The sequence below is a fragment of the Cyprinodon tularosa genome, unplaced genomic scaffold, assembly GCF_016077235.1.
Source record: "Cyprinodon tularosa strain WSP-4 unplaced genomic scaffold, ASM1607723v1 ctg58, whole genome shotgun sequence".
Lineage (NCBI taxonomy): Eukaryota > Metazoa > Chordata > Actinopteri > Cyprinodontiformes > Cyprinodontidae > Cyprinodon > Cyprinodon tularosa.
In genome coordinates, this window is record NW_024039318.1 from 736232 (window position 1) to 754669 (window position 18438).

Here is an 18438-nt window from a genome sequence, read left to right on the forward strand (position 1 = left end):
GCTTTAGTTTCCAAAAACATTTTGCTTCTTGAATCACTTTAAAGGTCATTGCTTCATGTTTAACTCCTCCCAGCCAGTAAAGTGGTGAACTCGCCCGCCCAATTTCTTGTTAATTTCTTCAGAAGGAAAGCAGTGACCTCCGCATGGCTCCTGAGTCCCTTCACTTCCTCAAGTCGGCACAAACATTCCAAAGCATGGCTGATTTTGAATATCATTTTGCTTGAATCTGAGAAATTTAATATTGAAAAGAAGCCATTTTTCAGCTCTAGGATCTGGTAACACCTGAACTCAGAGTCCCATTAATTCAACCTACTATTCCTGTTGCAGTATCCTTTTAACCAGTGATTTATAATTTCATGTTAATATTGGTTTCATAACCAGAAGTAAATATTTATATATTCTGGACTGGTCACAGTAAAAAAAATTATTAATTTGCTAATAATTTCCAGTATCCTGTGGATGCTGGTTTTTTTATTCATTATTTTGATGAAAAAATCGTAGCTATGACCTTAAAGGTATATGACGATCTTTTATTTCAAGGTGGATCATCTAAATAAGTGGTCCTCCTAATTGTCAATCATTCTGGTGATATGTTTAGGTAAGGCCGTCCCGTTAGCTAAATTTGTCATGCATTTGCACTTTCAGCTAATATGCTGAGAGGCAGGGCTGAGTTCTTTGAAGATTTAATGGGATAACACAGGTAGCAAAAACAGGAATCCAAAAATCCAACATAAAAATTAAACACAAACCAGAACCATGGAGACATCAGGGGAAAACAATCACAAGGAGCCAGGGTGAGACGATGAGGAGCCAGCACTGAGGGACTGCAGAGGGAGTGTATTTATGGCTGACTGAACAAAGGCAGGACTAACGAGCTGATAAGGAGCAGGTGTCGAGGAAGCCAAGGGAAAAGAAAACACAAGGTGACAACAGAGGAGAAGCAAAGAAAAACCTAAGAAACTTAAATAAATCCAGAACACACCATAAAGCTAGAAAACAAAGAAAAACATGGATAAACGTGAAACTGAAAACTTAGAGAAAACCAACAGAACCAAGATCCTTACAGTTAACTGAGTTTACTATAAAGTCCACTATATAGTCCCCACTCTATATAGTGATAGAGGGATTTAGGGGTTAGGGTGGACGTTCAAGCACAGTAAGCTTTTATGAGTTATGAGAACAGACACTTTTAAACTGAATTGGGCTTGTGCTTATGCTCTCAAACATGTTTAATAGGCGTTCCCTCCTGGGTTCCCTACAGGGTTGTGCACAATACCTTTAAGTGATGAAATGTTGCCCCTTTTTTTGTTTCTTTATGATCTGTGCCCCCATGCAAATCACTTTCCCCACCAGGGCCCCCCCTGGTAAATTTCATCTAGAACCACCACTGTATGCATAGATTCCTACTAAAGAAGAATTAATTATAACATTAAATCAGAGCTTCAGTGAAAGGGAGATATATATTATAGATTATTATAAAATTATTCATAATCACTTTTAAACATTTCAAACAGTGGTTCTCTGACGGTATACTTGAAGATAAACATCTACAAACATGAATCTTCATTTTTTGTTGGAAAATAGAATTTAATATAAACCATGATTCTCCTTCACCTGTCTCTTCTTATCAGACCCTCAGAGGATGTGGGGTGAGAGGAAGGTCAAGGGGAGAGTTTTGGGAGAGAGCCCTCGCAGAGACTTACGTGGGATCACGTGTCCGAGTGAATCAGCCAAGCGGTGTCAGAGGGAATCAGAGAGCAGAGAAGCCACCTGACAGAGGAGGTCTGTTTCCATCGCAACACCGGGCGATGGGGGGGGGGGGGGTGCAGAGGAGAGGGCAAAACAACTTTGATGCAAAAGAGAAAACACAAATGATGCTTCCAAAGAGAAGCTGAAATGTAACTGAGGGATTTTATTCTGCATTCAAATGAATAAGACACACTCTCACGCACTGTTTGTATCCATGCAACAGTCCTCAGCAGTTTCTGGTCTGAGGACACAAAGGAGAGAAATACTGAATGGTTGGTTCAACAAAAGCCCTGAATGAGATTTTCACAGCTGCTGCAGAGGAATGAATGAAGATGAAGCCTCTGAATGGGAGGGATGTCTGGGGGAGCGGAGAGCTTACCTGGAGGAAAACACAAGCTGGTCTCATGCAGAGAGAAGCGCTTACATAATTCATCTCCCACCAGGGCTGGTGCAACCCCAGAGGCTCTGCTTAAACTCTGCATTCATTCAGGATGAAGTGTGGAGGAATCCATGCCCTCAAAGCAGAGGGAGGGTTTAGAGGCATCAGCAAAACTGCTGCTTCTTAAAGCTGCATATCTGACTCCCCCCAATTTAACAAAACATACACAAATCTGCCACACCACTATTACCACTCACCTCTTTCATTGACTTTGCAGAGACATTTTTTTCATCCCTCTCGTTAGTAAGGTGTCTGCAGATGCCGTTTCTCATCTCACATGAGGTCAGACCTCCTAATGGATTGAGGTCTGAGGGATTTGGGGACAGGGTGAACATCAAAGACTCATCATGATCCTTGACTTTAGAGGCAGCAGTTTGTGGGGGAGAATGAAGAGGCTGACAGGACCTGGAAGCAAATGTTTAGGTAATAAATTAGTTGAATTACATCTTAATTTGTGAATCTCTGCAGTTCCTCAAGATGAAGGCACTTTTAGTTGCTCACCATGAATATTTTCTGTCTCTCCAGGCCTGTCACTGTAAATAGACTGCCATGTCTGTTTGTTCTGTGCTATAACCTTACTATGTTCAGACTGTGATTATAAAGCTGGAAGACTCATTTATAACCCCTGAGTAATTAGGTGACTTTTAAAGAGGTGAACTTTATTTAGGGGTATCACCTTAGAGGGGACAAATTCCAAACATCTGTCTCGTTTGCATCTAAAAACACATGAACTTGTTATATTTTTTTTAAATCCAGGTAAACTAATATGAGGTTGTATTGTAGGGGAAAAAAGGCAGGGGAAATAAATACTTTACTGCCCTCTGCTGGAAGAGAAACAGACAGCAATGCTTTGTCTTATGCTTTTAAACATATTTAGTCACCAAAGCAGATTAACATCCTATCTTTACTTACTGGAGAGGTGCATCATGAATGCACCCCCTGAAAGGTCAGGCTAAATGAAGAGAAGCATCATCTGCAGTAAAAATAACATCAGGGCCACCAGGCTTCACTTAAGACCTTTGTTACTCATGATGGAGGCTGGAGGAGCTGAGATAAGGGGAACAGAGTAAGTAGGGATGTGGGGGAGGAGGAAGATGGGGGTTGTATTAGGTGTGGATATGAGTTTGGGGTTAAAGGTGATGCAGAGGGATGATTGAAGGCCGTAATTGTGCTGAGATAGCTCTCGGTCTGCTCTGATTGATAAGCAAAATGAGGATGAGATGCAGTGAAAAGTGGAGGAGGTCTGCCAGGCTTTAATGGCTGCACTCTGAGGAGCTTCTTAAGAGGACGTCTCTCATGAATATTGCAGACCAATTCAGTCCAGCTTAAAGTGGGGCAGCTGAGTTTCAAATCTCTATTCAGCAGATTGTTTTTTTCTTTTAGTGCTGTTATTGATTGGTTGCTTCCTTCTTTTACAATCAGGTCAGTTGGTAAATAGTTCATGACAGAAGTTCAGGTTATGTTAGAATATCTTTTTATCCCCCACCCCCCCCCCCCCCCACCCCGGCACTAACCGCTTTCTAAGATGGATTTCTAAAACACTCTCACATCAGTTAGATGCAGTCAGTACTTTTAAGGTAGCTTTGTTAAAATGTATTTATTATCTTAAATATTACAATCAATAAAATCTCCTTAACCCCAAACATTTCAATTTCCAGTCATGTTTTTCTGCTTAGCGAATGTGCAGATAGTGAAAGTGTGCATTTAATAAATTTATGCTGGTTCTATTAGTGATCAGAAATCTGAATGTGAAGCAATGAAAACGTTTTTCTAACCTGTATAAGAAAATGTCAAAGAATCAAATTTTAGGCATGTGAACAAAAAAATAATAATTCAAAAGGTTTCTGTTTTTCTTTTTTGTTAAGATCCGTTAACAGCTAAAAGGCCAACAAAACGTTTACATTTCTTTCTCCCTCGGTCTATCCTTCCAGGACCTGCAGCTCAGAAACTTGCATGCACGTTGGGGAACAGTTTTACATGCAGTTTTTCACATTAAATCCATAAAATATTCTTTTTTTTCTGTGTAACTTCTGTAATTATTTCTTTGAGAAAAACATACTTTTTTGACACATAAATACTTAGCAATAAATGTGCAAAGATGACAATCTCAGCTGTTTTACTCCACAATGCTGCAAAACATCATGAGCTACAGTCCACTTTGCAAGCATTCATTTTTTGATGGATGGAGGTTGAAGGATTTCTCCATTTCCTTAATAGATTTTTTGTTTTTCTCAGACAGCACAATTCCTGCACAACTTTTATGTCAAAATTACTTTTTCAGAATCCTATCTAGTCAAGTTGGAAATTAAAAATACAAAGGCTGATGACACAATCACTTTAATAAATAAAACAATTTACTTAAAACCTACTCACCACCAAACATACATTTCAGGGCCTCATGTTTTACATTGGACAATCTGTGTTAATGATGCCCATTGGAATGTTTTGGTTTTTTTTCCCTTTAAACCAGTCATTATTAAAACTTTCCGTGATGGAGTTCGTACAGGAGAAAATGTCAGGACTGTGCAGATATTGTCCATCGGCTTTAAGAAAAGGTTGAATGTTCAGGGCGTACTGCGGCTGTGCATCATGGGGGTTTGAAATTTTGCTACAACCAAATTATTGGACAAATGAAGAGGATTAGCTTCTTTTTTTAAGATACGCAAAAGCAGTGAATAAACCAACATTCAATTTAAGAGTGAATTTAATGCTCTATCTGGTAGAGCATTAAAGAAAGATAAGCGAATAAACATATTTTTCTCAATCTAATTCTTTTATTAGCTTTTTCCATTTAAGCACATCTCACTACACGTGTGATGAGGGTCATATCATGTCCTTAAAGCAATTAAGCTCAATTTATTTTAATAATTCAAGTATATTGCACTGTGCAACCCTGTTGTGCTGCACCCTAATGCAATATGGGAGCTGTAATCCTAAAGGCAGTCCCTGGTTCAATTCCCTACAATATACGAGTTGATGCATGTCTAACCTATCTCTACGCCTCCTTCCTGTCAGAATACTGATGAATAGACACCCTATTACCACACAATAATAATAATTAAAAAAAGTTCTTTTTTTTTAAATCGTTAGTCTTCCTCTGAAGATATAAATAGCTGTTTGGAGTCCATATCTTCTGGGTGTCATTTTGGTCCATTAATCTCCAACTGGCTGACTTTTATACAGCAAATTTATTTCTGTGTAAAGATGCTTCATGAATAAAAATCTCAAACTGCTTGGAGTCCAGTACAGTTAGCTTTAGTTTATTTTGCAACTAACATGTTTAAAGGAAATCTCCTCCCTGCACACAAAAAAAAACATTTATAGAGGATGTATATTCCAGATGACAGCTGATGTAACTATTTCCTTATTTCCTCCTAAAAATCTGCAGAAATAAGGCAGCCAAAGTTCAAAACGGAGAGAAAACAAAACACTCAACCAAAGACTGCATAGTTTTTTTATTTATTGAGAAGACAGCTGTGAGGACAGAAAGGGAAGGGAGGAGAAAGCAGGTAAACATGCACGGTACTGTTCTTAAATTAGGACGACGGAATCAGTAACTTTATTCAATACGGTGACAGTCAGGAAGTAACGAACCGATCCCTCCCACGACCAATCAATAAAACTGCATCTATTTCCTAAAATCAATCTGAATGAATCATACTACCACCACAATCTGGTCTCCTGTCAGACCCTCCACCATACCCCTTTCATTAGCCAAACCAGTATTTAGATACCAAAATCAGAAGAACTGACTATGCTGGTTTCTTTAATCTTCATTAAAGCACCACTAAACCAATGTAAACACCGCTTTCAATATGTACGGCAACAAAAACAGCAAGTTATAAATCTAGAGCAGTAGGCTAATGGGATTTTATCAGAGAGAAAGAAAGTGGGAATGCAGTTAACCTTTAACTGCTTTGATAGTTTAATCCTAAAGCGCCCTCTAAAGGAGAAATTAGCTACTGCAGTCAGAGAGAATAAACCTCTGACAGGAAAACTGCAGGATGAGCATGTTCAGATGCTTGGGCTGACAGCTTAAAGGTTCTGGTCGTTCTCATGGAAACGGTGAAGGTGGTCAGCGTACCTGGGCAAAAAAAATATTATTAGTCCACAGCAAGAAACCCCAAACACCTGCTGGTTTGAGCCTCTTAGGCAATGCACAGCGTGCATGCTCACTTTTTAGCGCAGAACGCGGTGCAGTCTCTGCCGATGCTCTCGCTCCAAGCCGTCTTGTACAGCACCTAATATCAAGATAAAAAAAATAAAACAAGCAGGTCAGTCTCATTCCTCTCAAGCTAAACTGAAAGCAATTAAAATATGTTTTTTTAGTGAGGGGGGAGGGGGTCGTCTACCAAGAAGACCAAGCAGTGGAGGAACAGGGTGTAGAAGAAAGCAATGGTTCTGGCCGTCTTGTTGGAGAGGATTCCACGGCCCTGAAAAAATAAAACAGATAAATTGGTTTGAATCGTGTGAAACACTTTCAAAGAGAGAGAATGAGAGTTTTCCTCCAAAACTGAGACGTACCAGACTGAGAGTGGCTTTGTCCCAGGGGCTGAGGCTCAGGTATCGGCGCTGACGCTCCTGAACACATCAGAACATCAGCATCACTTTCTAATCTAAACCAAGCTGGCACGTCTCCAGCTGGTAATATATAGTTTATAGTTTCAGACCAGGCCTAAAAATTCCAATCAGTGTTTAAACATTGCACCGAATGATGACATGACTTTCTCAACCCAATAACGTGAAAGGTCATTTGGAACCAACAATCCAAGTAAAGTTTAGTGATGAACCTTCTAAAAGTTCAGGTTTATCAAACCATTTGTACCAATGAGCTCTGCTCAGGAGAATCTGCTTCCATTTAGGGAGGTTCGGATCCAATCTCACGCTCGGGCTTAAGATTAAACTCTTCTTTCCCCCAAACGATTCTAAAGAGAAATCTGAGGGAACTACTCCCACTACCTGCTAGTGTCAGATTCATTCCACTATTGTAGGTCAGCCTTCTGCACAAGCAGGCGTCACAAATCCTGACTTGTTTTAGGAAGTTTGTTTAGTGTCTACAAGCAAGTTTTAGAGCACTTCATGCTTCCTGCTGCTGACCTGCTCTATGGAGATGGAGATTTCAGGTTCCAACAGGACTTGGCGCCTGCACACAGCGCAAAATCTATCCGTGCCTGGTTTACGGACCATGGTATTTCTGTTCTAAATTTGCCAGCCAACTCCCCTGACCTTAGCCCCATAGAAAATCTGTGGGGTATTGTGAAAAGGAAGATGCAGAATGCCAGACCCAAAAACGCAGAAGAGTTGAAGGCCACTATCAGAGCAACCTGGGCTCTCATAACACCTGAGCAGTGTCAGAAACTCATCGACTCCATGTCACGCCGCATTATTGCAGTAATTGAGGCAAAAGGAGCTCCAACCAAGTATTGAGCATTGTACATGCTCATATTTTTCATTTTGATACTTTTCAGTTGGCGAACATTTCTAAAAAAGAATCCCTTCTTTGTATTAGCCTTAATATTCTAATTTTGTGACACACAGAATTTTGGATTTTCATTTGTTGCCACTTCAAATCATCAAAATTAAATGAAATAAACATTTGACTGCATCAGTCTGTGCGCAATGAATAAATATAATGTACAAGTTACACCTTTTGAATGCAATTACTGAAATAAATCAAGTTTTTCAAAATATTCTAATTTACTGGCTTTTACCTGTATATACCATTATAAGCTGCTACATGAGAGCTCAGCTGGGGATTAAATCTTATAACCTTCAAAGGAAAGTTATAAGTTCATAAAGCAGAAGAACTTTTTCTGAAACTGTTCTGCAGCCAAATGATCAAGTCAGTCAGTTCAGATTGAACAACACTTTAAAGCACTGAAACGAAGGCTGGTTTATTAAGGATTTTCTTTTGCCTGATCCGTGTTTTGACTTTCAAAATTAATTTTCCTACATTTGTGAGCAGGACATTAATACTTTTTTTTCCCCTCTTTGTCATTACAGTTACAGTAAAGAAAGCGCAATGTCCTCTAGGCCACCACTCCCAAAAGCAGGCTCTAGGACCCACCCTGGCATAAGGTTGGGTCAGCCTCATTCCCACCAGCTGGGAAACAAATAAGGGCTTCTTGCTTCCAGGACTGGTTCTTGACATTTCAACTAGCTAGCTAGAAGCTGTTTTTTATATATGTATATATATATATATATATATATATATATATATATATATATATATATATATATATATATATACAGTTTTTTTTAAGGCTGGCAGCTACTAATGTGTGGCTACAGAGGAGTAGTCTGAGGTTAAGGGTCTGGCTCAGGGAGCCCGAGTGACAACCTGTGGGGCTCTATGCACTAACCACTAGGCCAACACTTCCCTGACCTTCTCGCTGCAAGGCAGCAGTGCTACCGACTGCGCTAATGTGCAGCCCAACCTGTAGGGTCGCAAGCCTTTATCTCTGCTTTCTAGTACTTTTCATTTTAACAACATCTGAAAAAGCAAATAAAATTTATAAAAATCAAAAATCTGCACGGGATTATTGTAGTTTCATCACAGCTTAATAAAAAATAATGTCTTTGTTAGATAAAAAACAGCAAAACCTAAGGATTTCATTGAAAAAACCGAACCCAGTTAAAGAAATTTGAGTGCAGGTTAAACCAGAGATTAAAGGGTATAAAGAACAGAGGTTGTGGGTAACGAAAAAAAGAAAAAATAAGCAGTTTATTGTTCCAGGAATCCTGCTTTGCATATTTTTATGATCCTCATTCAAACATTTGTACTTGTAATGATCTCCTGGTATTAGCTCACATTTTATTTGCAAAGGTAAGTTTGCACACTGACAACCAACCACAGAGATAATCAGACGGTTGAGGAACATCCTACAGGGAACTAGAGGTCTTTAAAACAGGAAAATCAATCTGAACTGAAGTACTGAGGTGTGTGTTTCATACCCTCTTACTGAAGGAAGCAAATGGATCCAATCTCTCCTCGTACTGGGAGGAGTAGCGCATCACAGTGTCATCGCTGCCTCCGGCCTGTAACACAGTAACATGACAGATCTGAGTTTTCTTTATGCTATCTCCAGAGTTTAACCCACTAAAAACTGAATGAAGACGCACTCTGCCCGGGTAGCTCTGCAGGAACTTGATTTTCTCATAGAGCTTTATGTTGTCGGCCCTCAGGCTGTCCAGCTCGCCCTGCAGGGCCTGCATGGTCTGCTGCATGGAGCGGTTTTCCTGCAGGGGTCAGATGGGAACCATGCATTAGGATTTCATTCATCGAATAACACAAACAGGGATATCCTTACAATCTGTGTCTGTGACTCACGGCTTCCAGCTCCTGGTTGCGAGAGCGGAACCTCTCCCTTTGGCTGGAGATGATGGAGAGCAGAGAGTCCATCTGGCCCTGAGGAAGCTCAAGGTGGGGGCTCACAACTGATCCTGGAGATAAATGGCAGAAAGGATGAAACAAACACCTAAAGGCAATCATGTGCTCATTGTTTACATGGATTTTGTTGCATCAGAAGATAGAAGGCATGGAGAGTGATCCCCTTATCAGACATCCTCTCTAGTCTGTGATCTAAGAGGCATTTAGACTAGATTTACTGTCTCAGTGACATTTTTCAAAATGTGCCAAGCCCTTATCCAATGCCCAGACTGAGGTAAAATGTAAACCTTTTTCATCATTACCATGAATTTTTTTTTTTTTTACTTTGAATAGTCAAAGGATGAGAATGAAATCAGACATCATCCTTTGCAAAGGTTTTTTTCTAATCTTGGATAAGCTGCACAGGGATTTTAGCAACGTGTTTTGATTTGACATCAAGCTGTCACAGAAACTTTACTTCCATTGATAACCCCTGAGCCAATTCAAAGAACACCAGGCCTTCTGTTTTATAAGGGCTGGATGGTGTAAGCCGTCTATTCGCTTATCTTAACCTTGCAGCCACTGCAGCTCAGATTTGCCAGAAAGAAGCTTGTTCTCCTCCTAGAGGCCGTTTCTCCTTAATATACACCTTAAATAAATCAAACTGTAGCTAATCCTCAAGGGAGGATATATAGTTTGGAGGGCAGAGAGAAGCCTTTAACAAATGAGCTTCTCTCTAAATGAGATTTACAGCAGCTTGAAATTCAAAAAGCAGACCTTTTTGGTTAAAGGACATGAGATTTTTAATTGAGTTCAGTCTGAGTTTAAGTGGACTGAAGACACAAAAGCACCTTGGTTTCATCCTCTTCTTGTTTATCTACATCGACTGAGAGATTGCTTCTATAAAATGTGCATACTCCTACTTTTTCTGCTAATTTCTTTGTTTAGCTGTGCATCTTTCTCTGACAAAGCCACAGAAAACATTAGTGTCTTCTTTAATTGAACCTTCTGTGTTTTTACTGCAATAGAAAGTACCTCCGGCTCATGCTAGTTTAGCAACAGCTACGTGTTGCTAAACTAGGCCAATGATGAAGCTACGGCTGCCGTTGATTGTTTAACCATTGTCTCTTTTCCGTAGAGATGACATCTGACCCAACTATCTATGTTTAGCTGAACCTTCTTCCCTAATAGATTATGACTGACCCATTTCTCTAACAGAAAGTACTCATGGCCCAGTGCTGCTATCCTGAACTGTGTCTCTTTCCTAAATGACTCCATATAACTTTTGTTTCCAGCATTTTTTTAGGTTCTATTAACATCTCTGCTATCTACTATCATCTGATTTGACTGTGCTGTACTGTAACTAGAATGAACTGAAACAATTCAGGACTAATATGCCTCCATATGACATAAAGATCAGAATCAACTTAAATCACAAACAAAGTACTCACCTGTAAAAGCTGCAGAGGCCTCTTTGATTGGCTCTGGGATGTTTCCCATGTTGCTGACCTCCGACCCATCGGCGTCGGGCCGAGGCAGGGAGGACATGGCCTGGATGGTGCTCAGGTCGTGCTCCAGCTTCAGGATCAGCTCCTTCTGCTCTGCGCTGGTGCGCACAGCAGCAGAGAACTCCATCTGCAGCTCAGAGTAACGGCCTGCGGAGCGCAAAGATCATTTAACAGACGGTCCGACTTCCTTTCTGAAGTTATAAGTAGCTTTTAAAGGGACTCACCTGAGGGAAATGGCAAAGGAGTCCAAAACATCCCTGAAAACCCTAAGCATTCATCTAAACCTCACCTAGACTCTTTCTCTGAGAATACTTTGTTTGGGAACCACGCATTTAAAAACAGAAAACAACAGAAGCACACTTTTAGTATTTGTATAAAAGAGATTTACTTCAATTATCACACCTAGGGTGCATGTGAATAATAATGATGATGAATCAAATGTCAATCATAACAAATACATTGTGAACGTTTCATACAGTGATATTGCTTTTCAAATGTCGTAGAAGGGACTGTTTTACAGTGCTGAGAACAAACAACATGATACGTTTAGTAAATAGAAAGCTAAAAGAAACCATGATACATGAGGAAAGGAAAACCAAACAGAGGGACACCCCGAAGGACAGAGAAATAAAAGCATCTCAGGAGTGACAGAAGTGCCGAAGAAACCACATATATATATATATTTATAAAAAAAAAAAAAAGGAACAACCCAAACAGAATAAAAACATTGTAACATCCCTTTACAGTCATGCAGCCTCTTGTTCTACAACACACACACGTCCGCTTGCTCTCACACACTCACAAAATAAGCAGTGGGAGAAGTTATGAGGATTATTACTTCCACGTTGTTGATGGCGGGTTTGAAAAAAAAAAATGAAATAAAATGAATCATTTAGAAACACTCTGAACCTGCTAAAGCCTCAACAAGCATCTTAAAGCTTTCCAAAAGGGGGGAGGAAGAGAGGAATATGTGGGGGGACGGGGTACAGGTCTCCCTCCAGGTCATTTGGTTGTCAGACTACACTGTTGTTCAAGCTAAGAGCAAACAGAAGAGACGACACTAGGTAGCAACACAACTAAATCTGCCGAGCGCCTCTCGACAGACGCGGAAAAACTTCGTCACCATTTGGCTTTTTTTTATTATTATTTTATTTTTCTTGCTCCGTCTTGAACCGTTTATTGTTCCAGAGTTGATCTGTCAGCTGAGGGATCTAAGAGATGATGGCTTAAGACTATAAATGAGCCAACGATAGTGAGAGGGGAACACAGACACACCTGGATGGGCCTGAAGGAGGCGGAGGGGGGGTGTTTAAGAAGGCTGAGTGTTTTGTGCTGTGCTGCGTGTTAATAAATGTATTACTGAGTGTGCTATGCATACAGCACCGCTGATTCAGAAAGTGTTTCCTTACAAACAAGGAAAAAACACTTCTTAGGATATATTCTAAAAGTATTACAAAAAAACATCTGAGGTTTCCTCTCTCTCTCTTTTTTTTTTTTTTTTTTTTTAAATATTGTTTTTATGTTTCTCTTCTTCTCCTGAATATGTTGACCAGTGCTGCTGCTGCGGTTCGGGCTTCCATCACAACTAACAACTACTACTTCAAAACAGATCATACAGTAAAGCTTTCACAACTTCAGAAAAGAAAAAAAAAACAAGATATGATATACAGCATCTGTTACACCTTTACAATGTTATTCAACAGTGTATAGAATAATCTGATTTAAATTTGTAGAAAAATATCTGTGGATCATGGAAAAAGTCCTGAATCGTCCCTTCTCTCCTCTCCTGCCTTTCAAACGAGAAGCGCGCTACGAATCCAATCGGCTCCCTATTTACACCCGACTTTCTCCTTCTATTTTTTTCTTTTTGTTTTTTTTTTCCTCCAGAAGAACCCAGAAGAATTGGCACGCGTCATTATCAATACATGTAGTGCCGTTATTAATGTCACAGCAAAAACTGATGCGTTAAGAAAAAATAATTACAAAAATGCCCGGTGAATAAATTCAGTGTTCTTACAGTGTATGCTGCTGTTTCTGCATGCTTCCTCCTTCATTCTATGCTCTGGCCTTTTTGTTTTGCTGCTAGTTTATGTACAACACAAGAAAATGCTTGAGGGTGGGGGGGACGGGGACATAAGGACCTGGACTGAAACATAACACAAAAATAAGTTTGCATCCCTGCAGTCTGAGAAACGTTTCCAGTACCAAGAGGAGTTTGTAAGAAAAAAGCGTGAATTTGAAGTGAGATATCAGCTAAAACTGTCTAATGACATCACTAGTTTGGTGCCCTGCTTGGCAGATAAAGGCACAAATCTGATGATCTCGCATGTTTTAGGCGGGTTGATGACATAAGTGATGGGTTAAGTGCTTTTTATGTTTTTGTGTGTGTTTTAAACAGATTATTTTGGTTGGTACAACAAGCCATGTTCCCGCTGGTCCAGAGTTGGCTGCAGAAGGACCTCGATGTGCTTGATGAATTTGAAACAGGTGCATCATATTTAATTTGAAGTGAAAAATTAAATCAGCTTAATTTTTTTATTAAATTTTGGGATTTGCAGCCAATAAAAAACCCAAACTCAGTTCCTAAACTCGAGTTCTACTGAATCCAAAGCAGGACTTTAGGATCCATTTACACTCCTCTGTGGAGATGGGTTTTACAGAGATCAGAGTTTAATTCTTCTTTAGGGTGGGTTTTGCCCATATCAATGCAAATCTATAAACACAAGTGCAACATTTTCCTAATTGGATCCAAACCTTCATCAAAAATTGTAAATGTGTTTACGGACACTAAAGAACATGATCGGATCATGTCGTGTGTAACCACAGTTTGAGCAGATTAAATCATTTAAACAGGCACAAAACTGTCAAATTTCTGAAAAAACGTCAGGCACATACGCTGAGTGTTTATTTTACGCCAATTATCTGAATTGGTGTGTAAACGGATCCCAATCGAAATGGCGACCCGAGGAAACTCCCTCGCTTTCAGAAGGACATTTTTTCCCAGTCGGATTAAATCCTTCAGTCTGACATGTTTATATAAAAAATTTTCGATCTGATCAGGCCTTCCAGCCGATTATTTGTGCCCATAGCTATTGTCAAGATGAAGACCCCAGACCTGCGATAAGGGAACCTGGAAGACTTCAACAAAACTGAACGAATCTCTTCCTTTTCCTGCCACACCGAGGCAGTAATTCAAACATAAAACATACAGAGGAAAGTACATAAACATTCCGGTTATCACTTTTTGTAATTAAATATATCTTTTAAGTCTAAAGCTTTGTTTTAATGTACTGAGAAACTGAATTGTAGGTTTTCATTGACTGTAAGTTCAAATCATTTTCTAAAATCAACACATTAAATATATCACAATGTGTGATTTACTTTAATGAACCACCGAGATGCACCCATTCTAGAAAATCCAATCACAGCATCAGTGCAAAGACCTTGTTGGCTAACAGGAAATCTGGATGAACCAGTCAGGAGGGAGGTTGGGTGAGGGGGGGGCAAGTACGGAGACCAAAACAGGTGCTTAGTTATAATATCTACAACTGTACAGGACAACAGCTTATTGTGTCAGAGTCATCTGTAGTTTGGACAGGATTATAGTTTATCGTGTTGGACATGGGCACGGCCACCTAGTTATTTTTAGTGTTCAGATTCAGATGAGAGTCTGTGCTTGGTTCACAACCACTGGTTAAAAAAAAAAAAAGGCAAACACTTCCCAGGATTCCTGGGATGGTACTCCGTCGTAGTGTTTACAGACCCTGTCCGAGGTTTAAGTCACCAAGAAATCCTCATAAGTGCTTTGTTTGCTAACTGCAATAGAAATTCTGCATAATCATAGGCTGGCTATCTCTGCTCGATATGGCGCAGCACGTCCTGCTGGCTGGTACGCTTCTCTAATCTCAATTTGGCAGATATGACCTCTTTCAAGTGAGCGTGCTTCTCAAGTTTAGATTATTTCATTTGACCTTTTTTTTTTTTGTTTGAGTACAAATGCGGACCAGTTGATCACGTTCACGTGGTCTATAAATGGGCGAAGTTGTGTGCTCTGCTGAGTGTTAGTGTTGGGCTTGCCCAAGGAAAAAAAACAAAACAAAAATAAAAATATCATTACCCCAGAATAGAAGATAAACAGACTAACATATATTCAGTGATCTTGATATGTCCTTTGATTCTCTAGCTAGCAGTTTAAGAGCATAACAGTTGTGGTAAGAGCTTTTATGCTTATGGGAGCATGAAGTGAAGCAAACACATTTCCAAAGCTATTGAAATGACACTAAACTTTAGGATTCATGAATATACAAACAAATGAGAACTAGTACATCTTTGTAAATATTAACCAATACTGCCGGCAGTCTATACGTCTAATAATAAAAATGTTACTTGCCCTCAGGAACAGTATAATCCCTTAAAAAATAGACAACTCATATGATAAGACATTAAATGGAAAAAAAATACAGCACCTATAAATAAGCAGAATAAAAACCAAACTATAAATGCAAAAATAGCAATAAAACCAAGCTACAGTAAATCATAGTATTACACTACTTTGTGAGAAGATTAATGCAATGGTAACGCATCAAACAGCTTAAAGAAGGGTGTCAGTTGTGCACTAGTAGTGTGTGCAAGTAGATATACGAAATATGACCCCACTCATTTGAAAAAACGCTCCTCTGTCGCTCGCAAACGAGCACGCATGTGTCCGTGCGCGCGCACATAAACACACACACACACACAAAGGGGGGGAGGCAGTGGGCTGACAGGCACTGAGGGCTTGTGTAGGACGGGGAGGGGGAGTGATATGCCTTAAAGTTTGTAGTGTTTACAGTAGAATTCAATGCAAAAAAAAAAAAGACATTTATCCCTGGATACAGGATAGACTGAAGAAAACAGGGAGGGGGCGACTGCTCACAAACAGGAAGGGGGAGGGGTTGGGATGAACTCACTTTGACAAAAAAATAAAAACTGCAAAAAGAACAAGATAATGGAGTTCAGCACTTAAAATGTGCTCCAATCCTCCTTTTTTTCAGTCAAGGATTATAATATACTTTTTAAACTTTACTGTGTGAATTGACCTCAACCCTGACTTACATGCAGGCAAGTATAAATGCACACAAAAATACACACACACTCACACCTACGCACACACTCTTCCTGATTTGGCCTATAAAAACAGGTTTGTGACCAGAGTTTCTTTTCGGTAGTGATGCACAGCTGTGACGTGCACAACCCAAGAAAACAAGAGACACACGTAGAGCAACACCATGTGAGACAGCTACAGTACTACATGGATTCATTGTGTTTTATCTAAAAATAAAAGAACCCAAAAAAACCGCAACATTATTCCACTCTAATCCGTTTAGCTTTTATTCTAACAGAAACTCCTTAACTGTCTTCTTTTCTGTCGTTTTGTACTAATTAAAAAAAAAATGTTCGGTAAAATTCCCTATTTTGTACTCTTTAGAGTCGATAGACTGTGCAATCTCTTATTGGCAACCAAATTGCAGTATCAAAAACAGATCATCCTTCATCCTGAAGAGAAGGGTCAAAAGAAGGCAGATAGAAAAGGTGCTTCCTTCCTTCCTTCCTCTTCAGATGAGCGTCTATGTTTGAGAGGAATTCAAAATGATCCTTCTGGCCATCACATGGCTGTCAGCAGGACAGGATATGGGACAGAACAGGTCAAAGTTCATCCATCTTATTTCAGTAACCATGGCAGCTCAGCCAGCAGGCTTTCCTCTACCCTCCGAAGAGTGTAGGAGCGACTTAAAAACATGCTGCTGCTGAGAAAAAGAACACGCACCACATTTAGGTGTATACGGACTCACGCACACTTAAAACACACGCACAGGTGCACGCAGACACAACCCCCTAACGTACAAACACACACGCAGTGAGTGAAAAAGGCAAAGGGTTTGTAACAGTCACTCTACAGTGTGAAAAAAATGAGGCGTCTCACTGAGTGAGGGGAGGTTTGTGGACACTTGGGAGGTGAGAAGAAGAGAGGAAAAAAAAATCTCCTTTAAGAAAGTGAGAGTTCTTGTAAGAGAGTTTCTGTCTCTATCAGTGTCTATCACTGTGACAGCTGCTGTGTCAGGCCTTGCCTGTGATACTGAGTTCAGGTTCGAACCCCAGCTGCAGGTCAGACCCCAGCTCAGGGCTAACCAGTCTGGTGCACCAGTGGCTGGTGATAAGGGGAGGTACAGCAGGGCCAGAGGCCAGCAGGACGGTTAAGTGCTTTTTCTCAGTACAAAAACAAAACTCAGTTTTAAAAAAAAAACAAAAAAACAGGAGAGACAAATCTCTTATTTTGTTCTTCTACGTACTCAGTAAAATCTTCTTCTTAAGGGTTTTGCCAACCACTCTTTGTTTCTTTCCTTTTTTTTTTTTGGAAAGCTTCTATGCAATAAAAATGGCTGCTGAGCTTGACTTTGGCTGTGTCCACTCTCCGACTGAAACTGAGCAGGAGGGGTCCAAGGTTAGAGGTCGTGAGGTTATGAGACGATAAGGATGAGGGAGGGGGTCAGAGGGAGCTAGAACTCCCACTCTGAGGGGTCCTCTTTACTGGCAGCCTTCTCCAGCCTGTGGATGATGTTATTGAGATTGGCTGCCTTCTTCTTGCGCAGATTGTTGTCCCTGGGGTTTCTGGCCGAGCCAGAGGCTGGGATGTTTGTACTCGAGGCAGAGCTAGTGGAGGAAGCCTCTGTGAGGCTGAAGATGCCCAGTCCAGTTTGTCCACAGCTGGAGCCCGGCCCAGCTAAGCCTGAGGTGGTGCAGTCTAACTGTGAGGGGGAGTTATTAGAGCCGCCTGCCTCAGACTCTACCTCCATGCCTTGGTCTTTGCATGCCCCTCTGTGATCCTCCATGCCCAGTCCCTGGCGGGTATCAACCGTGCCCTCAGACTCTGTCCCGTCACAGCTGTCCCCTTCTCCTGATTTGGACCCACGGAGAGAAGGAGATCCCCCCTCACTCCCAGGCCCCATCCCTCCAGCTGCCTGGATCTCCTCTATGAAAAGCTCCCTTCGGATGCGTGACCTAGAGCAGAAACACAAGTTCAACCCAGAGTCAAAGTCGGACAATTACATTTCATAAACATTTGGGGCATAAGTTGGACTTTGATCCACACATGTTCAATGTGAAAAAATGAACATATCCCAAACAATCTGGTTTCTGACCCACAGAACAGAACTAGAAGGGACTCGTGAACCAAAGTTTTATTTTATTTAAATCAGTTAATAAAATGTATTAAAGATGGGTCTAATAGTAATAAAATCTGCATCAACAAAAAGTATTTGTTTTTATTCATTTCAAAGTGATATTTTAATTTCTTTAAACACAAATATCTTTCTTCCTTATTTCTGTCATTTAGT

At 40.3% G+C, this 18438-nt stretch overlaps 1 protein-coding gene across 4 annotated transcripts in view; it reads right to left on the bottom strand.

Moving 5' to 3' along the window:
* Nucleotides 1-5624: 5624 nt before the first annotated feature.
* The window catches only part of cux1b (cut-like homeobox 1b), an 82705-nt gene continuing 69891 nt past the window's right edge, over nt 5625-18438 (bottom strand). For 3 of the 4 annotated variants that reach the window (XM_038306341.1, XM_038306339.1, XM_038306338.1), the window contains one exon: nt 15003-18103. In XM_038306341.1, coding sequence (XP_038162269.1) covers nt 17602-18103 — 502 coding nt within the window. In that variant the 3' untranslated portion in view covers nt 15003-17601. Of the gene's footprint in view, nt 6273-6364; nt 6430-6540; nt 6622-6712; nt 6770-9142; nt 9227-9310; nt 9428-9518; nt 9632-11008; nt 11213-15002; nt 18104-18438 lie in introns of those variants that run through there. The other variant, XM_038306342.1, reaches the window with a different exon arrangement.